This window comes from Orycteropus afer, unplaced genomic scaffold (assembly GCF_000298275.1).
Source record: "Orycteropus afer afer isolate SDZICR_OR568_19922 unplaced genomic scaffold, OryAfe1.0 scaffold00066, whole genome shotgun sequence".
In the NCBI taxonomy this organism is placed as follows: Eukaryota; Metazoa; Chordata; class Mammalia; order Tubulidentata; family Orycteropodidae; genus Orycteropus; species Orycteropus afer.
In genome coordinates this window covers 6,787,312-6,806,480 of record NW_006921653.1, presented here as the reverse complement: position 1 = coordinate 6,806,480, position 19,169 = coordinate 6,787,312, and the positions used below count along the sequence as shown (strand labels likewise).

The following is a 19,169-nucleotide window of genomic DNA, read 5'->3' as shown; positions in this document are numbered from 1 at the left end:
TTTAGTAGTGAGGTTTACTGAAATGATACACTCAGTAAGAAAGAAGAGGAACTATTCAGGAATCCAAGAGCAGACTCCAAAGGCAGTCTGGCATTGTTCATAATGGACAAAGGCAGTTTTAGGGACCTCAGGAGTAGAAACTCATCTGTCTTCCTTTCAGATCTCCACCATCATTAACAAGAATCAGCTACTCTTTATATGTTGACTTCCTTTCTGGCCCTTTAATTACTTTCCTGCCAGCAGTGATCAGGTTACTTCCTTCTTTGCTTCCTAGTTGAAATTCCCTAGTGAGAAGAACCACCAATTTGTTTGGACAGTGCTTTACAATAGACCAACTCAGGATTCATTAGAATGACAATAGGCTGCCCTTGGCTTGGGTGCCCAACCAGGTTCAATCAGCCCCATCCAGGGTATTGAGGTCATAGGGTACTTGGCTCACTTCAAGATGCTTCCTTCAACAATGCCTCTGGCTAGGGCAGTGTCCCTTAAAGGCTATAGGCACAGCAGGCACCCAGAGGACAGGCATTCTCCTCAATCTCCCCCAGATTACTGTCCAGCTTTGGCACAGTGCAGGTATTGGCAGTGTCTATGGTGGAGAACAAGGGAGAAGGGGTGGAGGTGTTGAGGCCCAGTGGATCAATAATGGAGACGTTACTCAACAGAGCAGACAGAGAGAGCCGAGGGTCTAGCATGAATATTCTACATTGAGTGCCTACTGTGTCCATGTGGGCTGGACCCTATGAATGATAGGAAAATGTAAGTCATAGATCCTGTCTTCAAATAAGTCATGGAACCTGAAGGTATAAAGCTTTTAAACTACACACACACACATACACATAGCAACATAGCAACTCCCATTGTGTTTCCAAGGCAGTAAATCTTTATGGAAGTAAATTGTCCCATCTGCCTTCCATGAAGTGGCTGGTGGATTTGAACCACCAACCTTATGATTAGCAATCAAATGCATTAGGCACTGTACCACCAGAGCTCTACACACACACACACACACACACACACACATAGACACACGTCCCTGGGTAATGTAAATGCTCTATGCTTGACTACTAACTGAAAGTTTGGCTGTTCAAATCCATCCAGAAGCACAATGGAAAAAAGCTATGATGGCCTACTTTTGTAAGATCACAACCACTGAAAACTATGTATAGTACAGTTCTACTCAGAAACACATGGAGTCACCATGAGTTAGACTTAGTCACAATGGGTTGTTTTGGTTTTGGTTTGCACACACACACACACAGTAGATTATCATCCATTACATGGGTATGGGGAATTAATTGGCCAATGGTCACTTTCTCTTGTTGAGCATGTCCCTGGCCATTCATTTAAGTGTACTTTTCTTGTTCCATGTTCACCACCAAGAGAGAGAAAGTGAGGTCAAGAGCTTAGTTAGATTACATAAATTTATATAAAACTTTTTTAGCTGATTTATATCATCATTTCCCTCTTTGAGAGTTATTTGAAGCATCATTCATATTTATAGATATTCAAGGAAATATGTAGGAAAATCATCTGCCATTTAAGGTTAGAAAAGTGGCAAAATTTTTAACACTAAAAATGTGAGTTTAAAAAATATTTTAATGTAAAACATGCTCAATAATGAAAACTTGGAAAATATAGGAAAGTAGGAATAAAGGTCACCAAAGATCCAAATCAATCATCATTCACATTTTGGTATATTTCCTTCTAGATTAATTTTTCATCCTAAATTTTTACTATTTGTTTTTTTGTTTGTTTTAGATAGTTACGCTTATAAAGTAACTTTGTAACTTGCTTTTTCATCTGTCATTATTCATAATCTTCATAAATGTTGTTTGGCATGACTGTGTAATTTGCCAACCTATGTACCACCCTTTATTTAATCTCTCCACTAAAGTAAGAATTTTTGATATTACTAATATTTTGAAACATGAAATAATGTACAATATATTTATTTGTATGGAGTCTTATCCTGTATTTATACTTATTTCCATAATAGAGATTCTTAGAAATTGATTTGTTTGATCAAAGGGTATAAATAATCCTGAAGATCTTAATACATATTGCTGTATGTTCTTGTCCTTATTAAATGATTCCAGGCTATAAAAAAAGGAAAAACAAAGTGAGAAAAATTGTAAATTTGGTTTCATTAATGATTCATAATTCAAGTAGAAAGTTAAATGAATAGTTTCTGTTCAAAACATGATAGAATAGGAAGTATTTGTTTGAAACTACTAGGAAAGATATTATACATTAAATGATGGTGAACAAAACGCAACATTTTGTGATTTATCTACATTCTGAACTTTCTGAATAGGTTTAGCAGTTTCAACAAAAACTAAATTAATATCGATATATTTACTCCTTCAGTAGCAGTAGCTTCAATAAGATAAAGGCACATTTCCCTTCTTCTTCAAAATCACTCATTAATGCATTAAGTAGAAAGAAGGATCATTACTGGAATGTAGCAGCATTCAAAATCATTGAGATAAGATTCCAAGTCTTTGATCTTGACCATAAGATCTCATGCTGTTTCACAATACCAGACAGAATGTAGATTTTACAACTATTCAGTTAATTCAATCCATATGGGCAAGTCAATAGACACTTTGGGATTTTGTTGTTGTTGTTGTTGTTGTTATGTGCTGTCGAGTCGGCCCCGACTCATATTTTAGGAGTGAAAAAAAAATTGAGATATTAGAGCTTAAGTAAAGATGAGGGCAGTATGAATAGAAAGAAAGTGATGGAATTCTAGAAATTTTTACAGAAAATACTCAACAAGACTCATTGAATCCTGGGAAGTGAGGGTAAAAGGGAGAAGTACAAGTCCCAGTCATGATCTGTTACCTGGATAATAACTGAGTAGGTTCCACACAGTATCTTGGAGAGTTGAATGACTACTCTGATGAGGCAGACAATGACTTGAAGCCCACTGAGAGTTATGAGAATGGAAAATAAAATAATGTTCCACTCCACTACATGTGCAGGTTCTAGGCACTGAATCCATGTGCTAGAATCTGTAAGGAAACTATCAGAGTGGAGAGAAATGATCAATAAGATCCATGTCCAAGTCTATATGTGGCATATATATATATATATATGTTGTTGTTGTTGTTATGTGCCGTCGAGTCGGCCATATATATACACACACACTATATATATATGGTCCAAAAAAGGCAACCACAAGTATCTTTATATGTTCATGAAATTAATATATATGATTAAAATATATCATAATATCAGATAAAAAACCAAGCTCACTGCCCTCGAGTCGGTTCTGACTCATAGAGACCCTTTCTTGGGTTTCCGAGGCAGCATCTCTACGGAAGTAGATTGCCCAGTCTTCCTTCTGAGGTTTGAACCACCAGCTTTCCAGTTAGCAGTCAAATGCCTTAGGCACTATGCCACCAGAGCTCCCATAATATCAAGTAAGAACTAATGTATTTTAATAATTACTTAGATATATATATATATATATATATATTGAATTTGTTGTATGAATAGCACTGAGCAGATACTTAAAATTATTATAAACATGGTAACTGCCCTAGAAACAATTCCAGTTTGATTAGGAGGAATCAAGGCTCACAATGAAGATTTCAATTACAGTGTAAGCCAGCATATATCAGGACCAAGAGAGAAAAGAGAGCCCATTCTCTAGGAGTTCAGAAGTTGGCCTGAGCTTTCAGGAATGGGTTTGATTTTGTACTGGATGTAAAATCACACATGCAGCAAAATAACAAAGAGAAATTCTACTCTAAAACCCTAGATTCTGTCCCAAATCCCTTTAAAACAGTGATTTTCAAATTTAAGCATGCATCAGAATTACCTAGAAGTCTTGTTAAAACTCAGATTCCTGGAGCCCACTTCAGAGTTTCTGATTCAGAAGGTCTAGCTAAGACTCAAGAATTCACATTTCTAATAAATTCCCTGGAGCTCTGATAGCGTAGTGCCTAAGGCATTTGGCTGCTAACCAGAAGGCTGGAGGTTCAAACCCAAGGGTTGGGCAATCTACTTCCATAGTGATACCGCCTCGGAAATCCAAGGAGGGGTCGCTATGAGTCGGGTCCAACTCGACGGCACATAACAACAACAACAATAAATTCCCAGGTGATGTGCATGTTTTTGACTTGAGCCTCCATTTTGAGAACCTCTGTTTTAGAACATTGTTGTTCTGTAGCTATTCAGATTTGGGTAATGAGGTAGGACTCAAGCTGACAAAAGGCTTGATCAGTCAGGTTTGGAACAGGATTATGGGAGGTGGAAAGTCAGAATAAAACCACTCCCAGAATGGTCTGTAAGCCAAACTGAATCAATCTGTTGATTAGTCCATATAGTCCAGGACATTCAGAGGCACTCTAAGAATTTCTTAATATTACTAATGACCCTTACTTCTACTGAAGGCGGAGTCAGGCCTTCTGGATCTGTGTGATCTTCAACAAGGGACATTACCTCTCTAACCTTGAGAGTCTTACCTGGACAATGGAGATTAAAATACCCAACCCCAGGTTTATTGTGAATATTTAGGTGGAAGTATCCAAAAATGCTTTGGAATCTGTAAAGCATAATACAGATGTAATTCTCTGCTGCGATTTCCCTAGTTGTTGTTGTTGTTATGTGCCGTGGAGTCAGACCTGACTCATAGCGACCCCTCCTTGGGTTTCCGAGGCAGTATCACTACGGAAATAGATTGCCCAACCTTCCTTCCGAGGAGTGACTGGTGGCTTTGAACCACCAGCCTTCTGGTTAGCAATCAAGTGCCTTAAGCACTATGCTACCAGAGCTCCCCAATTTCCCTAGACCTAACTCATATTCCCTCATGCTCCTACCTTGGTCCCTGCCTCTAGGGAGGCTTGTCCGCCCAATCACCTACTCTAGACTGTTTCCAGTATTTGCTCTGCAAAGATCCACAGATCATCTGACAGTTTAAAACAAGATCACATGAAAAGTTTCTATTTTTCTCCAAGATTTTGGTGCTATTTATTCTTCTTATAAGCCACAAAAAGTCGTAAGTGCACTAGGAAGTCCTGGTAGGAATAGGGAAGATTGTCCTGACTCCTACTCCATAATAGCTCTCTCACAGCACTTACTGCATCAATTTCTAATTCTATGTCTACCTCTGTATCTGGTTTCTCACTGGACTGAGTGCTCTGAGAGTAATGGTCATGTTTTAATCATCTCTGAATTGTCAGATCTAAGACCTAAGGCAGTACCTGATATATTGTACAGCAACAAATGTTTGCTGAATGAACAACTGAATTGGGATCCACACCAGATACCACACCAGTAACTGAACCTGCCAGTCACCTGGCAGATCACCATGAGGCATAAAGGGGTATGCAGAGCAATAAGGTTGGTAATAAAATTTGGTGTGTTTTTGATAGTTTATTTAGTCTCATTTTGTATTCATTCCAATTAATTCTCAACTCTGTAAGGTGGACATTGTTATTATCCCCTAATTTATGGAGGCTCAGACATATTCAAATACTTGTCTAAGATTGTACAGGAGAGGGGCACTTGAACCCAGATCCATAAGCATCTATGGCTTGTGCTCTGAGGACAATAGTCATTCTAAGGTTTCCATCTCAGAATCATGTTCTGCCACATCATCATGAGTTCTTAAAAGGCAGGAACCTGTATAACTTCTCTTTGATTCTCTAGCACCTAGGCCAAGGCCTGGATATAGTAGGTGCTCAATAAATATTTGTTGAAGAAATGCACAAATAAATACCTGATACACACAACTTCAACGTTAACATCTGCTCCACCCTGAATTTGCCAAGTCTCAGAAACTTCTTTAGGAGACCAGAGGCTAACCTTCTCTGCACTCATGACCACCAAACAATGTTTCACCTTCAAACATTTTTAGATGCATGGAAACAGATGGAAACATTCATCAAGGGCAGCTCTAAAGGGCTACTAGAGAGGCATATAGGCAGCCTGTGATTCATGAATTGAAAAGTGTTTCAATTCTTTGGTTTGGGGGTAGGGAAAAGTTAAGGGGTTGATGATATCAAAGCTTCATATCTTTTGCACCTAGTGAAGAACACTGGGTGGTCCAAATAGTTGTGTAACCAAAAGTTTGGTGTTTCAATCCCATCCAGTGGCACTGGGAAATAAAGGTCAGATGATCTACTCTGTAAGAGTACAGCCATTGAAAATCCTATGAACAGTTCTACTCTGAAACACATGGGGTCTCCATGAATTGTAACTGACTCTATGGCAACAGGCTTGTCTATTTTTAAGTAGGATTTTCTACATTAGAATCTTCTTTCCTGGGGATCTTCCAATGATACCTCCTCCCAATGCTCAGTGCTGACAACAACAACATCCTGACCTGAGGAGAGATCTGCTCTCTAAAAGAGGTCATACCACATGGTGTCTTGTGGGACCTTTAGAATAAAGGCAGCTGTGTGCACAGAACCAGTGCTGCTGTGCAGGCCTAGAGGAGTATTTATGATCTTCAATAAACAAATCATGGGCATTTGAGAAGAAAGTGTAACATCCCCAGTGGATGGCACAAACAGACACTCCCTCATTTCATTCCTTTAGAATTCTGATTACTGGATAAGACAGGGAGAGAGTCAATGAGCCTCTCCTGAGTCTCTATCTGAGCCCTACTATATCCTGATCTATGTAAGGTCAGTGTGAGGGATCCTGTGATCCAGGATGGGGTTGCTCAACATCTGATCAATTACCAGCCTTCTGAGCTAGGCTAACTCTTAGACAATTCTTAGGTATGTGCTAGATAAGATTTTGGCTCCTTTTACAAACTCCTCCATCTAATCTTGTCCCTGCTCTCACTGCCTGGTTTTTATCTCTATCAGGCTCTGCTGGTACAATCCCCATTGTCACCAGCCAAGGACACTGTGATTCCCTCCCAGCCAAGCCCCTTTACAGCTTTAACAAACCACATGCTCATCCTGGCCACAAAACAAGGTTGAATTGTTGGGCCACTCAAACCCCAGGCTCAGCCATTGTCAGACTACAATAACCATCAAGGTATACTGAAGTATGAGAGAAATACTTGATTTATTTGGATATTTCCACAACAACCTCAAAATTATGGATGAACATGACTTTAAAACAATGGAGAAACATCTAAACAAAGATTTGTGTGGGGAAAAAATCAGTCTAGATATTAGAAAACTAATAAAAAAATTTGCCTTAGACTAGCCACATTGAACTCCAAAGTGATTGTGGAATGGCCTTGAGTGTGAGGCCAGGTGTTTCTGACTTTCTGAGCCACTTGATTTGGGGAATTATTCCTTACCGTCCTGTCGTGCCTTCAAAGGCATACTCCCAGCCATTATGGGTGCGGCAGTATGGGCCCTGGACAAGGCCCAAAGCAGATATGACCAGGCAGTATCCAGAAAAAGCAATTCCAAGGGCAGAAAAGATAATTGACAGCAATGTCTAAATTAAACATAGAAGAAAGTTAATGCCATACAATGAGGATGTTATGGATAAATCAGTAGATTTGTATATTGCTTTATTCATCCAAGACTACTGCAGGCTATATAATAACAAATTCCAGACAAAATTGGGGACATTTTAACCAAACCCATCTAGTATTAAAAATAATTCTTTTAATGATTTTTCTTTGGTATCATGTAGAGGAAACTAGATAATTTACTAAATTCCTTCCCCTTTCCTGGAATTTTTATGTTATCAAAATACAGTCAGTCAATAATGATTATTTCTTACATAAATGCAGTTAGGGGATATAAACAATCAACTTATAACTATTGAAGACTTGTCATTTTCTAAGGAGAGTAGATTCTCCATGTATTATAATTTACCATCCCTGTTTTCCTCTTGGGAAGATGAATTTGACATATCTTAACATACTGTAATATAAGAAGAAATATGAGGTATTCGCCTAGATATTCATATTCATGTTTATGTTCATGTTAATACTCAAGTGAGTAAGTGAGTATGGGATTAATAGGAGTTCTGATGGCATAGTGCCTAAGGCATTTGACTGCTAACCAGAAGGCTGGTGGTTCAAACCCACCAGCTGCTCCTCGGAAGGAAGGTTGGGCAATCTACTTCTATAGTGATACTGCCTCAGAAACTCAAGGAGCGGTCACTATGAGTCGAATCCAACTTGACGACAGTGAGTTTAGTGTTTTGTTTTTATGAGATTAGTGGAGAGAAGGGTGTTTTCGCTTGAGTAAAGAGAGTGAGCAATGCTCAGAGGCAGAGCGGCACAGAGTTGTAAGACAGTAAGTAGAAGGATCTCACCTAATAAAAGTGCCCATACAGTCAGGAATAGAAGAAAGAAGACTGTGAAAACAGAGTTGATAGGGCACAATCCAGCTCTTGAGAAGCTTAAAAGTGGAGTACAGATATGAGAGGAAATGACCTTGAATGGCAGGCCAAGGAGGCTGGCCTTCATCCTTCTGGGGAAGAGGCTTTTCTCCAACTTTTATTATAAAAATTTGTTGAACAATTAAAAGTATAATGGAGTAAATCCTTATATACCCCTTACATAGACTCAGCTATAATTAATAATTTGAAACATTGGTTCTCTTTATAAACATATACACACACATACTTATTTATTCATACATTTTTGTTTCTGAAACATTTGAAAGTAAGATGCAAGGAGACATCAAGAAATCTCACCCCTAAATGCATCAGCACTCATCTTCTAAGAATAAAGATATTCTTCTACATAAGCACAATATCATTTTCATACCAAATAAATTTAGCAATAATTTTATTATATTATCTGACACCTGATATGTAATCTGGAGTTCCTGGGTTGTGCAAATGGTTAACATAGGCTTGGTGGCTCACCAAAAGTTTGGAAGTTAAAGTCCACCCAGAGACACCTTGGAAGGAAGTCCTGGAGATCTACTTCTGAAAAATCAGTCTCTGAAAACCCTGTGGAGCATCGTGTTACTCTGACACACATGGGGTTGCTGTGAGCTGGAGGTGACTCAATGACAACTGTTTGGTCTAATATGTAATGTGAGTATGTCTTTCCAATTGTCTTCTAAATGCATTTTTTTTTTAACTTTTTGATACAGAATTCAGTGAAGGTTTATGCACAAATTTACATCTCTTGTCTCCTTTCCACAGATGTAGTCAATTTGACTTCTGTGTATTTCATTCGATGAGGTCTGTCTGCATAGCCAGAATTTATGATGTTGAAGAACAATATTTGTAGTGAATGAATTGTTGGGCTTGCAAAATTCTATCATGTGATCTCCAGCAACATTTTTTATCACCAAGGCCATATTTTCCAACTTCTTATACTTCTTTGTTTCCTACTTTTGCATTTCAATCACTAATAATTATCAATGCATCCTGATTGCCTGATTGCTCAATTTCAGCCTGCAGAAGTTGGTAACAATCTTCAATTTCTTCATCTTTGGCTTAGTGGTTGGTGTGTAACTTTGAATAAGAATCTAACTAACTGGTCTTCTTTGTAGACATATAGATATTATCCTATCACTGACAGACAGCATTGTACTTCAGGATAGATCCAGAAATGTTCTTTTTGTGGATGACTGTGATGGCCTTCCTGTGTAATGTGTCCTTTCCAGCTGAGTAGTTAGTATCAGTGCCTGATTTAAAATGGTCAGTATCAAACAAAAATCCCACAGATGGACCAATAAGCAACATTATGATAAATGAAAAAAATAGTGAAGTTGTCAAGGATTTCATTTTACTTGGGTCCACAATCAATGCCCATGGAGGCAGCAGTCAGGAAATCAAATGACATTGGGCAAATCTGCTGCAAAAGATGTCTTCAAAGTGTTAAAAAGCAAGGATATCACTTTGAAGACAAAGGTGTGCTGGAGCCAAGCCATATTATTTTCAATCACCTCATATGCATGCAAAAGCTAGACAAAGAATAAGGAAGACTGAAGAAGAATTGATACTTTTGGCTATGGTGTTGGGGAAAAATATTAAAAATGCCAGGTATTTATGAATACATGAATTGAATGAACAAATTTGTCTTGAAAGAAATATAACCAGAATGTTCCTTATAAGTAAAAATAGCCAGACTTCATCTCACCTACTTGGGTCATGTGGTCAGAAGCTACCAGTCCCTGGAAAAGGATATCACATTTGGTAAAATAGAGGGACAATGAAAAAAGAGGAAGACCCTCAATGAGATGGATTGACACAGTGGCTGCAGTGATGTGCTCAAACGTAGCAAGCATTATGAGTACGTTCAGGGTGGGGCAGTCGTTTGTTCTGTTGTACAAGAGTAACTAAGAGTTGGAAGTGACTCCACAGCACCTAACAACAATCCTCCTTTAACCTAGAATAGTCTGCCTGTGTTTTTGTTTTTCTTCATATGGATTTTTTTTTTTTTTAAGATTCTTGGCCAGTTGTCTTATAGAATGCCCCACATTCTGTTTTTTTCTGATTGTGTCTGCAGAATTTGATTCAGATTAAATGTTTTGGCAAGAATATTACATTTGTGAGGTTTGCACCAGGAGACACATCATGTCAGCCTGTCCTGTTATTGGTGGTGCTAAGCATACTCTCTTGATTAAGACAGTGTCCTCCAGATCTCTCCACTATAAAAGCACATTTTCCGTTTTGTAACTAGTAAATAGTCCGTGAGGTGATACTTTGAATCTGTGATATATCCTGTTTCCTAACAACATTTCAAATGATGGATTTCATATCCATTGATGATCCTAAAATCCACTGATTAACAATTATTACATTGGAGCTGCAATGTGCTGCTTTTCTAGTTCTATTGTTCCTTCTGAATTTATAAATTACCACTTTTTTTGCACAGAAGATCTTCCATTTTCCATTTTTCTCCCCTCTTCATCTGGCTCTTTCCCAAGCATGTAGACTCATGGATTTTTCTAATTCAATGTGCTATAATCCATAATCCATAGCATAACTGCTACTATTCTTTTAGATGCCCAGATGGCCCCAAATTTGGCTAGTGGAATCATCCCTTTAAGTCAGCTCTTATGCATTTTGGCATGTCCCCATTATTATTTGAACACTTCCTTACTCTCTGTCACAAGATATTCCAGGTTCCCATTGAACTTGTCTTGCCCCAGATTTGAAATAAGCTTTCCTCCCTAGGAAGACATGTAGTTGGTTTTTGAACAAGAAAGTGATATGAATATGTGTTTTTGGAAGATCTCTCTAGCAGGTGTGTGCATGCAAACCAGAAGCGAGAGAGCCCCAAAGTAAAGATTCTATGTGGTGACAACCTCAAACACATGCACTGGAGTGAAGAAGCGGTAAGAGAAAAGGAATGGCAGGAAGAATCATTAAGGAGGAAATGCTTAGCAGGAGATGGGCTTTAAAAAAAATCTAGAATTTGAGGATTGAGTGAAAAGGATACAGAAATAAGGATGCCAAGAGGAGTAGTTTGGTTTGGGAGAAATAAAAATTTAGTGTTAGAAATGCTGATGTTAATGTGAGAGTAGGACAACCAAACAGAAATGTGCTATAATCAGTAAATTCAAAGGCCAAGACTGGGAAAAGAGACAACAAATCTATAATTATAGGATTCAAGATTAATAAATATTATATTTCTTTAAAAAAAAAAAAACATTTCCTGATTACAAAAGTGATACATTCATAGTATGGAAATTGAGAGAAAATATTTTAAAAAACCACACAAAAAAAGAACAATTCTGCTTTTCCCCCACTCCTTGATATTAATTATTTCATTGGCATTTTTTCATATCATTTAAAGCTCTTTGAAATTATATTTCTCAGGTTGATTTTAATAGAATTTTGCCTCTCATGGAATGAGATAAACAGGGCTACTTTATTATTTATTTTAGAGTATCTCACTATTCCAAAAAATAAAAAACAAACCAGTTGCTGTCAAATTGATTTTCACTCAGATGACCTCATAAATTAGTTATGCTTTAAAAAGAAAATCTGCCTATTCATCTATGCCAGCTTCAAAAGAGGAAGAAGGATGTTATGAAAAGACTTATTACCATGTTTACCAAACATGTCCTTAAACAGTTCATAGAGAAATCAGTGAATAATTTCTTTTTTGAGGAAATTGACAGCCATAGTATAAGTACGTATACACACACACACACACACACACAGAGAGAGCTCTGGTGGCACAGAAGTTAAGGCCTTTGGCTGCTAACCAAAAGCTCAGGGTTAGAACCTACTAGCTGCTCTGTGGGAGAAAGATGAGACAGTTTGCTTCCATAAAGATTCACAGCCTTAGACCTATGGGGCAGTTCTATTCTGTCCAATAGGGTTATTATGAGTTGGATTCAACTTGATGGCAGTGGGTAATACACCCACATTATAATTTCATCAGTGAACCCACCACACAATAGAGGCAGCCTCAAAACTGAAATAAGAACCTCTCTGAGTCAGGGTTTCTTTTCTTGTAAAATGTAGATGATGTAGATGAGACTAGAACCTACCTTGTATGGCTTTTTCAAAAAGTAAAGGAGACAATGGATGTGAAAATTATTTGAAAAGTGTAAAGTATAATCAAAATATCAGCTACTTTACCTAAGTGTTCTTCTTGGGCCAATATTTGTTTTCCAAGGTTAACAACCCACTAAGTTTTGGCTGAAGACAAGCCTTCACAAAGGAATAAATAGCAACTAAGCAGCTCTGGTAGCATAGTGCCTAAGGCACTTGACTGCTAACCAGAAGGCTGGTGGTTCAAATCCACCAGCCACTGCTAGGAAGGAAGATGGGGCAATCTAATTTCATAGTGATACTGCCTTGGAAACCCAAGGAGGGGTTGCTATGAGTCAGGTCTGACTTGGGGGCACACACAACAACAGTAAGCAGTAAATTTTGGGTGTTGTCAATTTTAGTCTGGAGGTTTAGAATTTGCAAATTGATATAGGCTCAGATTCAGCTTGTGAGATGTGTGTTATTTGGTCCACATAATTTTTTAAATTAGAATTAATTTCCAACATGTTATAAGTGAGAGTTTTCATATAAAAATTCACATTTCTACTTTCTCCTGAAAACTAAGGATTCTTAATCCAATTTTATCATGGTAACAATTAGCTGAGTAACAACTTGATCCCATTGTAAATGGAAAATTTACTCTAATATCCAACAGGCTCACTTCTTTCATTTATATATCACAGTTGGATCCTAGGGACATATGAGTTGGGACCTCTATTCTACAGCCTGCCTTGCAAGAGCCAAGCTGGGAATCCAGTTCATCTCTCTCCCTTCTTCCTACTTCTCCCATTCATATGTCACTCATCTCAGTCAAGGCTGATTATAAAACTCTGTTCAGACTTGTTCTACCTTACATCTGTGCTATAGATGCTAATAGCAAGTTATAACAAATTGAACACATTTATTTTTTTTATACACTTATAAAGGCGCACATATTTGTTCGCCAGAGAATCCCCAAGTATCATAGCTTGTCTGTGTACCTGAATCCATTTGCTTCACTTAGGCAATTTTGAAAGGTCTTCCTTAACTATAAGATCAGCAGCTATAGGTGGATTTCTGAGCCAACAGGTTAAGAAAACACACACACGCAGTATAGTTTAATTCTTCTGCACCAGGGGTGCAGTGCCAAATTAAGCCATTAATTTAATTTCCCAAAGACATCTATCAAAGAAAACTGGTCATACCATCTTGGCTGCAAATTGAAATCTCCTGAGGAGATTTTAAGTGTATTTATACACAGGTCACACCTCAGATCAATTAAATGAGGGACTCTGAAGTGGGACCCAGACATCGTTATTTTTTCAAACTCCTCAGGTGATTTTAGTGTTCAGTCAAGGTGTGGATCCCCTGCTGTGAAGAATGCCTCCCAGACCTCCTGGGTAAGCTCCTCTTAGTTCATTAGTCACAGGTAGTTTCTAGAGGCACACATGCCTTACTTGTATATCAGGTGTCATGGTGACCTACTTCAATCAGCAAAAGTGAAAGAACTATAAAGTGCTATGCAAATGTGAGAAAAGATGACAATGAAGAAAACCAAACCAAAACCAAACTCACTGCTGTCAAGTCTGATCCTACTCATAGCAACCCCTCCTTGGGTTTCTGAGGCTGTATCACTATGGAAGTAGTTTGCCCAACCTTCCTTCTGAGGAGTGGCTGGTGGATTTGAACCACCAGCCTTCTGGTTAGCAGTCAAATGCCTTAGGCACTACACCACCAGAGCTCCTACAACAATAAAGAGGAGGAGGATAAAGATAATGGTGGAAATGTGGGAATCCTCTGTCTACCTGTTGAACACAGGCTTAGAAAGATTAATTATATTATTCTCCCATGATCCTATTTTAGCTTCTCAAAATTTCATTTTAAAATATGCGTATCATGTACACACAAAAAGATGGATGAACCTAAAATTCATTATGTTGAGTGAAAGATGTCAGATACAAAAAACAAATAATGTATGATTCCATTTATATAAAATGTAAACTAATCTATGATGACAAAAAATAATTTTGGGGGATCATGGAACTGTTCTGTATCTGTGAACTGTGTTCTGAACTGCGATGGACATTTCCTGGGTAAACTCAACTGTCAAAATTTATGGAATTGTATGTATACTTCTAATAGTTGTCAGTTATTGTACATAAATTACTCTTCAATGACACTGATAAGGTTTAAAAAAAATCCTCATAGCAACCCAGTTAGGAAAAACCAAACACCAAACCTGTTGCCATTGAGTTGATTACAACTCAGAGTGACTCTGTAGGACAGAGTAGAGCTATCCTATAGGATTTCTAAGGCTGCAAATCTTTGTTGAATCAGACTGCCACATCTTTCTCCCACTGAGCGACTGGTGTGTTTGAACCACTAACTTTTTGGTTGGCAGCCAAGAGCTTAACCACTGTGCTACCAAGGCTCCTAGTCCAGTTAGGAAAAGGTCATATATGTCCTACTTTTATGTCTTAAAATGCTTAATTTCTGAGGAAATATCAGCAAAACAAAGATGGAAGAAAGAATGGAAGCTGCATGGAAGATGACTTGTGGAGTCATTTCTTGGGCTCTGAACTGATAAGGTCACTGAGAGTACTCAGCATTGTCAATATTTTAGTGTTTCTGAGTGAGAGGAAAGAAAGCTAGGGCCCACTCTACCATCATCAAAAAACTATTGCTCTTACCATATACTTTTTGCTGCAGTTTTCACTCTGGCAACATTTATAGTTATTTTCATTCTCCAGTACAAGAAGAACTGCTGCTACTATAAGCATCTATAGGAAGAGGGATAAAATGTCAGAAAAAGAATGCTAGTTTACATTCACCTTCAGAGTGAGACAGTGATTCCAGAAATAGACTCTGGGATCAGATACATTTCAGTTCAAATCCCAACTCTCCCTCTGTCTAGTTGTGTGAGCTTGTGAAGCTTCCCTTTCAAATGGTGCTGAGAATTCCCTTGTTGGGTTGTTATGAAACTATGTAAAATTTTGAGCACAGTACTTGGGCCATAATAAATGATTAATAAATGTTAGCTATTATTATCATTATCTTTACCAATTATTGAAAGCTAAGGATAGAGGAGGAGTGAATGGTATGAACACGGGAAAATGGTCCTGGACTGCAAAACTTACATTTCTCAGTAACTCCTTTGTGGAGGATTTGGCTAATATAAAACTAACTCGGACTCACGGCAACCCATGTGTGTCAGGGCTCCATAGGGTTTTTAGTGGTTGGGTTTTTTTGGAAGCAGATTGCCAGATCTTTCTTCTCGGGCACCTCTGGGCAGACTCAAACCTCCAGTTCTTCAGTTAGCAGCTGATCATATTGATCACTTGCACCACCTAGCGTCCACATCTTAAACCACATCTCTTCATTCAAAGTAAAGTTCAATTTCCCCATACAAGGAAATCACCTCAGGTCCAAATTTTCCAATCTGTTTTATCTGTGTCAAGCCAATTAATTGGTAGAGTTCATTGCATTCCACTTACCTCTCTTGGTAATTTACACAAAGGACTCAAGGTCTGGAAAAAACATAGATTTCCTTACAACTATAATTGCCAATTTAGGCAGATATAGAGATTTTTAAGGCATATTCTCCATCTATTCTTTACACTCACTGTTGAATACTGAATTCCTATGCTGAGTTCACTGTTATTTTATTGTTTGTAGCCAACCTGTTCAGTTTCCACATTCCTTCAGCCTTCATTTATTTATCTACCCTTTTAATTATTTATCTATTTTCCTCTCCTTTTTCCTAAAAGGGTTTGGTGCAGTTGCAATAATATTTTCTCAAGAATTTCTGGATAATAAAAAATAGAGAAGAATTTCTTTTCCAGGTTTTAATTTTTTATTTGTGGAATATAAGCAAAAGGACCCTATATTCCTCTCAATGCCATTAATTATCACAGATTTTAATAAATTCTAGCTCAATCTTGTTTATGACTTACAACTCTTCCATTTATAACAATTACATATTGAGGGAAACAATGAAGAACTATGGCTGAAGTACAATAAAATACTTCATTACAGTATTGGTAGAAATAATTAGGCTCATGTCCTGAAGTCCTCTGTTTGTGTATGACTTGTGTTGAAGGAGAAATTGCCTTTTGTTTTGTTTTAAATAAATTTGCAATTAGAGGACTCAAAAATACTAGAGGAAAATTACTCATAACTCCACTACCCTTACATGTTTTATGCATTTACTTTCATAATTTTCGTACATAAGCATATTTTTACATAGTTGCAAATGTAATTTACTCACAATTTTATTGTCTTTTTTTTTCCACTTAATGTAGTGCCTAAGGCATTTGACTGCTGAACAGAAGGCTGGTGGTTGAAATCCACCATCCACTCCTCGGAAGGACAATTGGGCAATCTACTACTCCCGTAGAGATACTGACTCAAACCCAAGGAGGGGTCACTATGAGTCAAAATCAACTTGACAGGAGTGAGTTTGGTTTTTTATTGCAAAATAAGATACGTTTTCCATGTTATTAAACCCAAACCCAAACTCACTGCCATAGAGTTGATTCCAACTCATAGAGAGTCCCATTGGGTTTCCAAGGCTGTAAATCTTTATGGAAGTGGATTGCTTCATCTTTCTTTCATGGAGTGGCTGGTGGGTTTGAACCACTGACCTCTGACCTTTTGGTTAGCAAACAAATGTCTTAACCACTACATCATCAGACTCCATGTTATTATAGCTTCATAATTATATTTTTCCTCACCACATGAAGTGAATATAACACATTTATTTGTCCATTTCTCTGCTAGAATGCTTCTTCTAGTTCTTTACTGTAATAAATAATGCTGCCACAAATACTGCTATATAGCTCTTTCCTTCATTTGGATTATTTCCTTAGGATGAAGCATGGTATTTAGGATGACCAAATTAAAGCCCATAAACATTTTCATGGGTCTTGATATAATGCATCAAACTCTTCTCCAAAGATCTGTATTTATTTATAGTGCTACCACCTTGAGTTATGGACCTCTTTCATAGCAACTTCAATAGTGTTGGGGATTAACGTTTTAAAGATTGAACATTTAACATGCAAAAACAGTAAGTAAATGAAAACTGCTTTACAACATAGCCATTCAAATATTATAATAATTAAATATCTACAAATATCTAGCAATAGTTTATAATGAAGTTTCTTCTATGTTACTGGTGATATTGTAAGCTTCTAGTGCACAATGTTTTGTTTTTAGAAATGATATGATCAGGAAAAGTGTCTTTTCCTCTGAGCTGCCAACATGATTTACTATCTGTTAGTTTATTTTTAAAGAGCACAACTTCACCAGAAAAACATTGTGGGTAATTTCGTTTAGTTTTCAAAACATCCTCCATTATTTGGGATATAATGTAAGACCATTTACTGATGACACGGCTCATCTTTCAACGAGTATTTAAAATCACAATAGTCATTTGCTTGGTCCTAAGCACTTCATATATGTGATTTTATTGAATTCACACAATTATCCTGCAAAGTAAATAACACTATCCACATTTTCCAAATGAGAAAACCAAGGTTAAAAAATAATGAGCAACTGGCTAAAGTTGTCATAGCACAAATGACAGAGCTTAGATTTAATTGTAAATTTGTCTGAATGCTCAAGTCTCTGTTTTTTCCACACCCTCCCAACCATTCCCCAAGCTGGAGAAATTATGAGTACTGAGTTTAAATTACTGATTACAGAGTTTAAATTAATACACAGGACACATTTCTATAGTCCAGTGTCCCACAAGCTTCCATCAGGGCTAATTTCCTACACTGCTGAAACCACATAAATGCACAACTTACTGGAAACAAAACTACTCTTCAGGTTCTAATGAACTATCTTCCCCACACCCCCTGCACCTACCCTTCAAGTCCCAAACCCAGGATTAGTAGAATGATTTTCCCATTACTTATTATTTTTACTAGAAACAAGGTAATTCCTAGTAAAAGTCCCCTCATACGATCCCAAGTCTCCAAAGTTGCACTTACCATGACACCTGAGAAACAGATTCCTTCAAAGTACCACACGTAGTTGGTGAGTTTATTGCTGGATGCGTAGGAAGCTTGCCCGTTTGGGAAATACAGTAATATATTGACAATTATGCTCCAAAGTGCAAGGGGAATCAGCAGCCCACTTAAGCAGCCTCCACACTTCCGAGACCCCATTTTGCCCTGCTGAGGACCTGCAGGAGAGTTCAAGAGTGTAGAAGAAAGTTACCTTTTTATTTTCCTTTCCTACTGGTCCTTTTCTTTCTTTCTTTTTTCCTAGAGATTACCTGCCACTTTCTGGGTCAGAGCCCTTCACTTCATATTCATGAGGAGCTGGAGATTTGGATATAAGTGCAGCCAGACAATCTCAGTGTGAAATAGTGGTTTACTGTTTGGAGAACAATAGACAATGATCAACAGCTGAAGAGCTGAGCTGGTCTTCATCCTGTGCCAAAGGAATGTAGCGTTTTCACTGCTTTTTTAAAAAAGTCATTTTCGTCTGGAGTAGAGCACTAAAGACTTAACAGTGAGCATGTTTTAAGAAGGGAGTTGGAAGGAAGAGGGGTAGAATTGAGTCTGGCAAATTTCGTCCATTAACAGTGGAGAGAGCTCTTGAAGAGAATGCTATCAAGGAGGTTGATAATAGAGCATTTTTTTTTTTAAGATACTAATTTCATGTCACTTTATAGAATTGTCTTTCATTCAGCACTGTCACCTGTGTGCTCATTATTCTCCAAGCATTGTTCAAGCTTCATGGGCACAAAAATAACTAAAAAAGGGACTGGTGAGTGAGCA

At 37.7% G+C, this 19,169-nt stretch overlaps 1 protein-coding gene across 1 annotated transcript; it reads right to left on the bottom strand.

The window, feature by feature from the left end:
• Positions 1-485: 485 nt before the first annotated feature.
• On the bottom strand, positions 486-18,551 carry TM4SF18 (transmembrane 4 L six family member 18). The gene is made up of 5 exons (XM_042780850.1): positions 18,375-18,551; positions 15,069-15,158; positions 7,271-7,413; positions 2,845-3,025; positions 486-737 (listed from the first exon to the last, which is right to left on the bottom strand). The coding sequence occupies exons 1-5, from the start codon at positions 18,549-18,551 to the stop codon at positions 486-488; spliced, it is 843 nt and encodes a 280-aa protein (XP_042636784.1).
• Between the last annotated feature and the right edge of the window lie 618 nt (positions 18,552-19,169).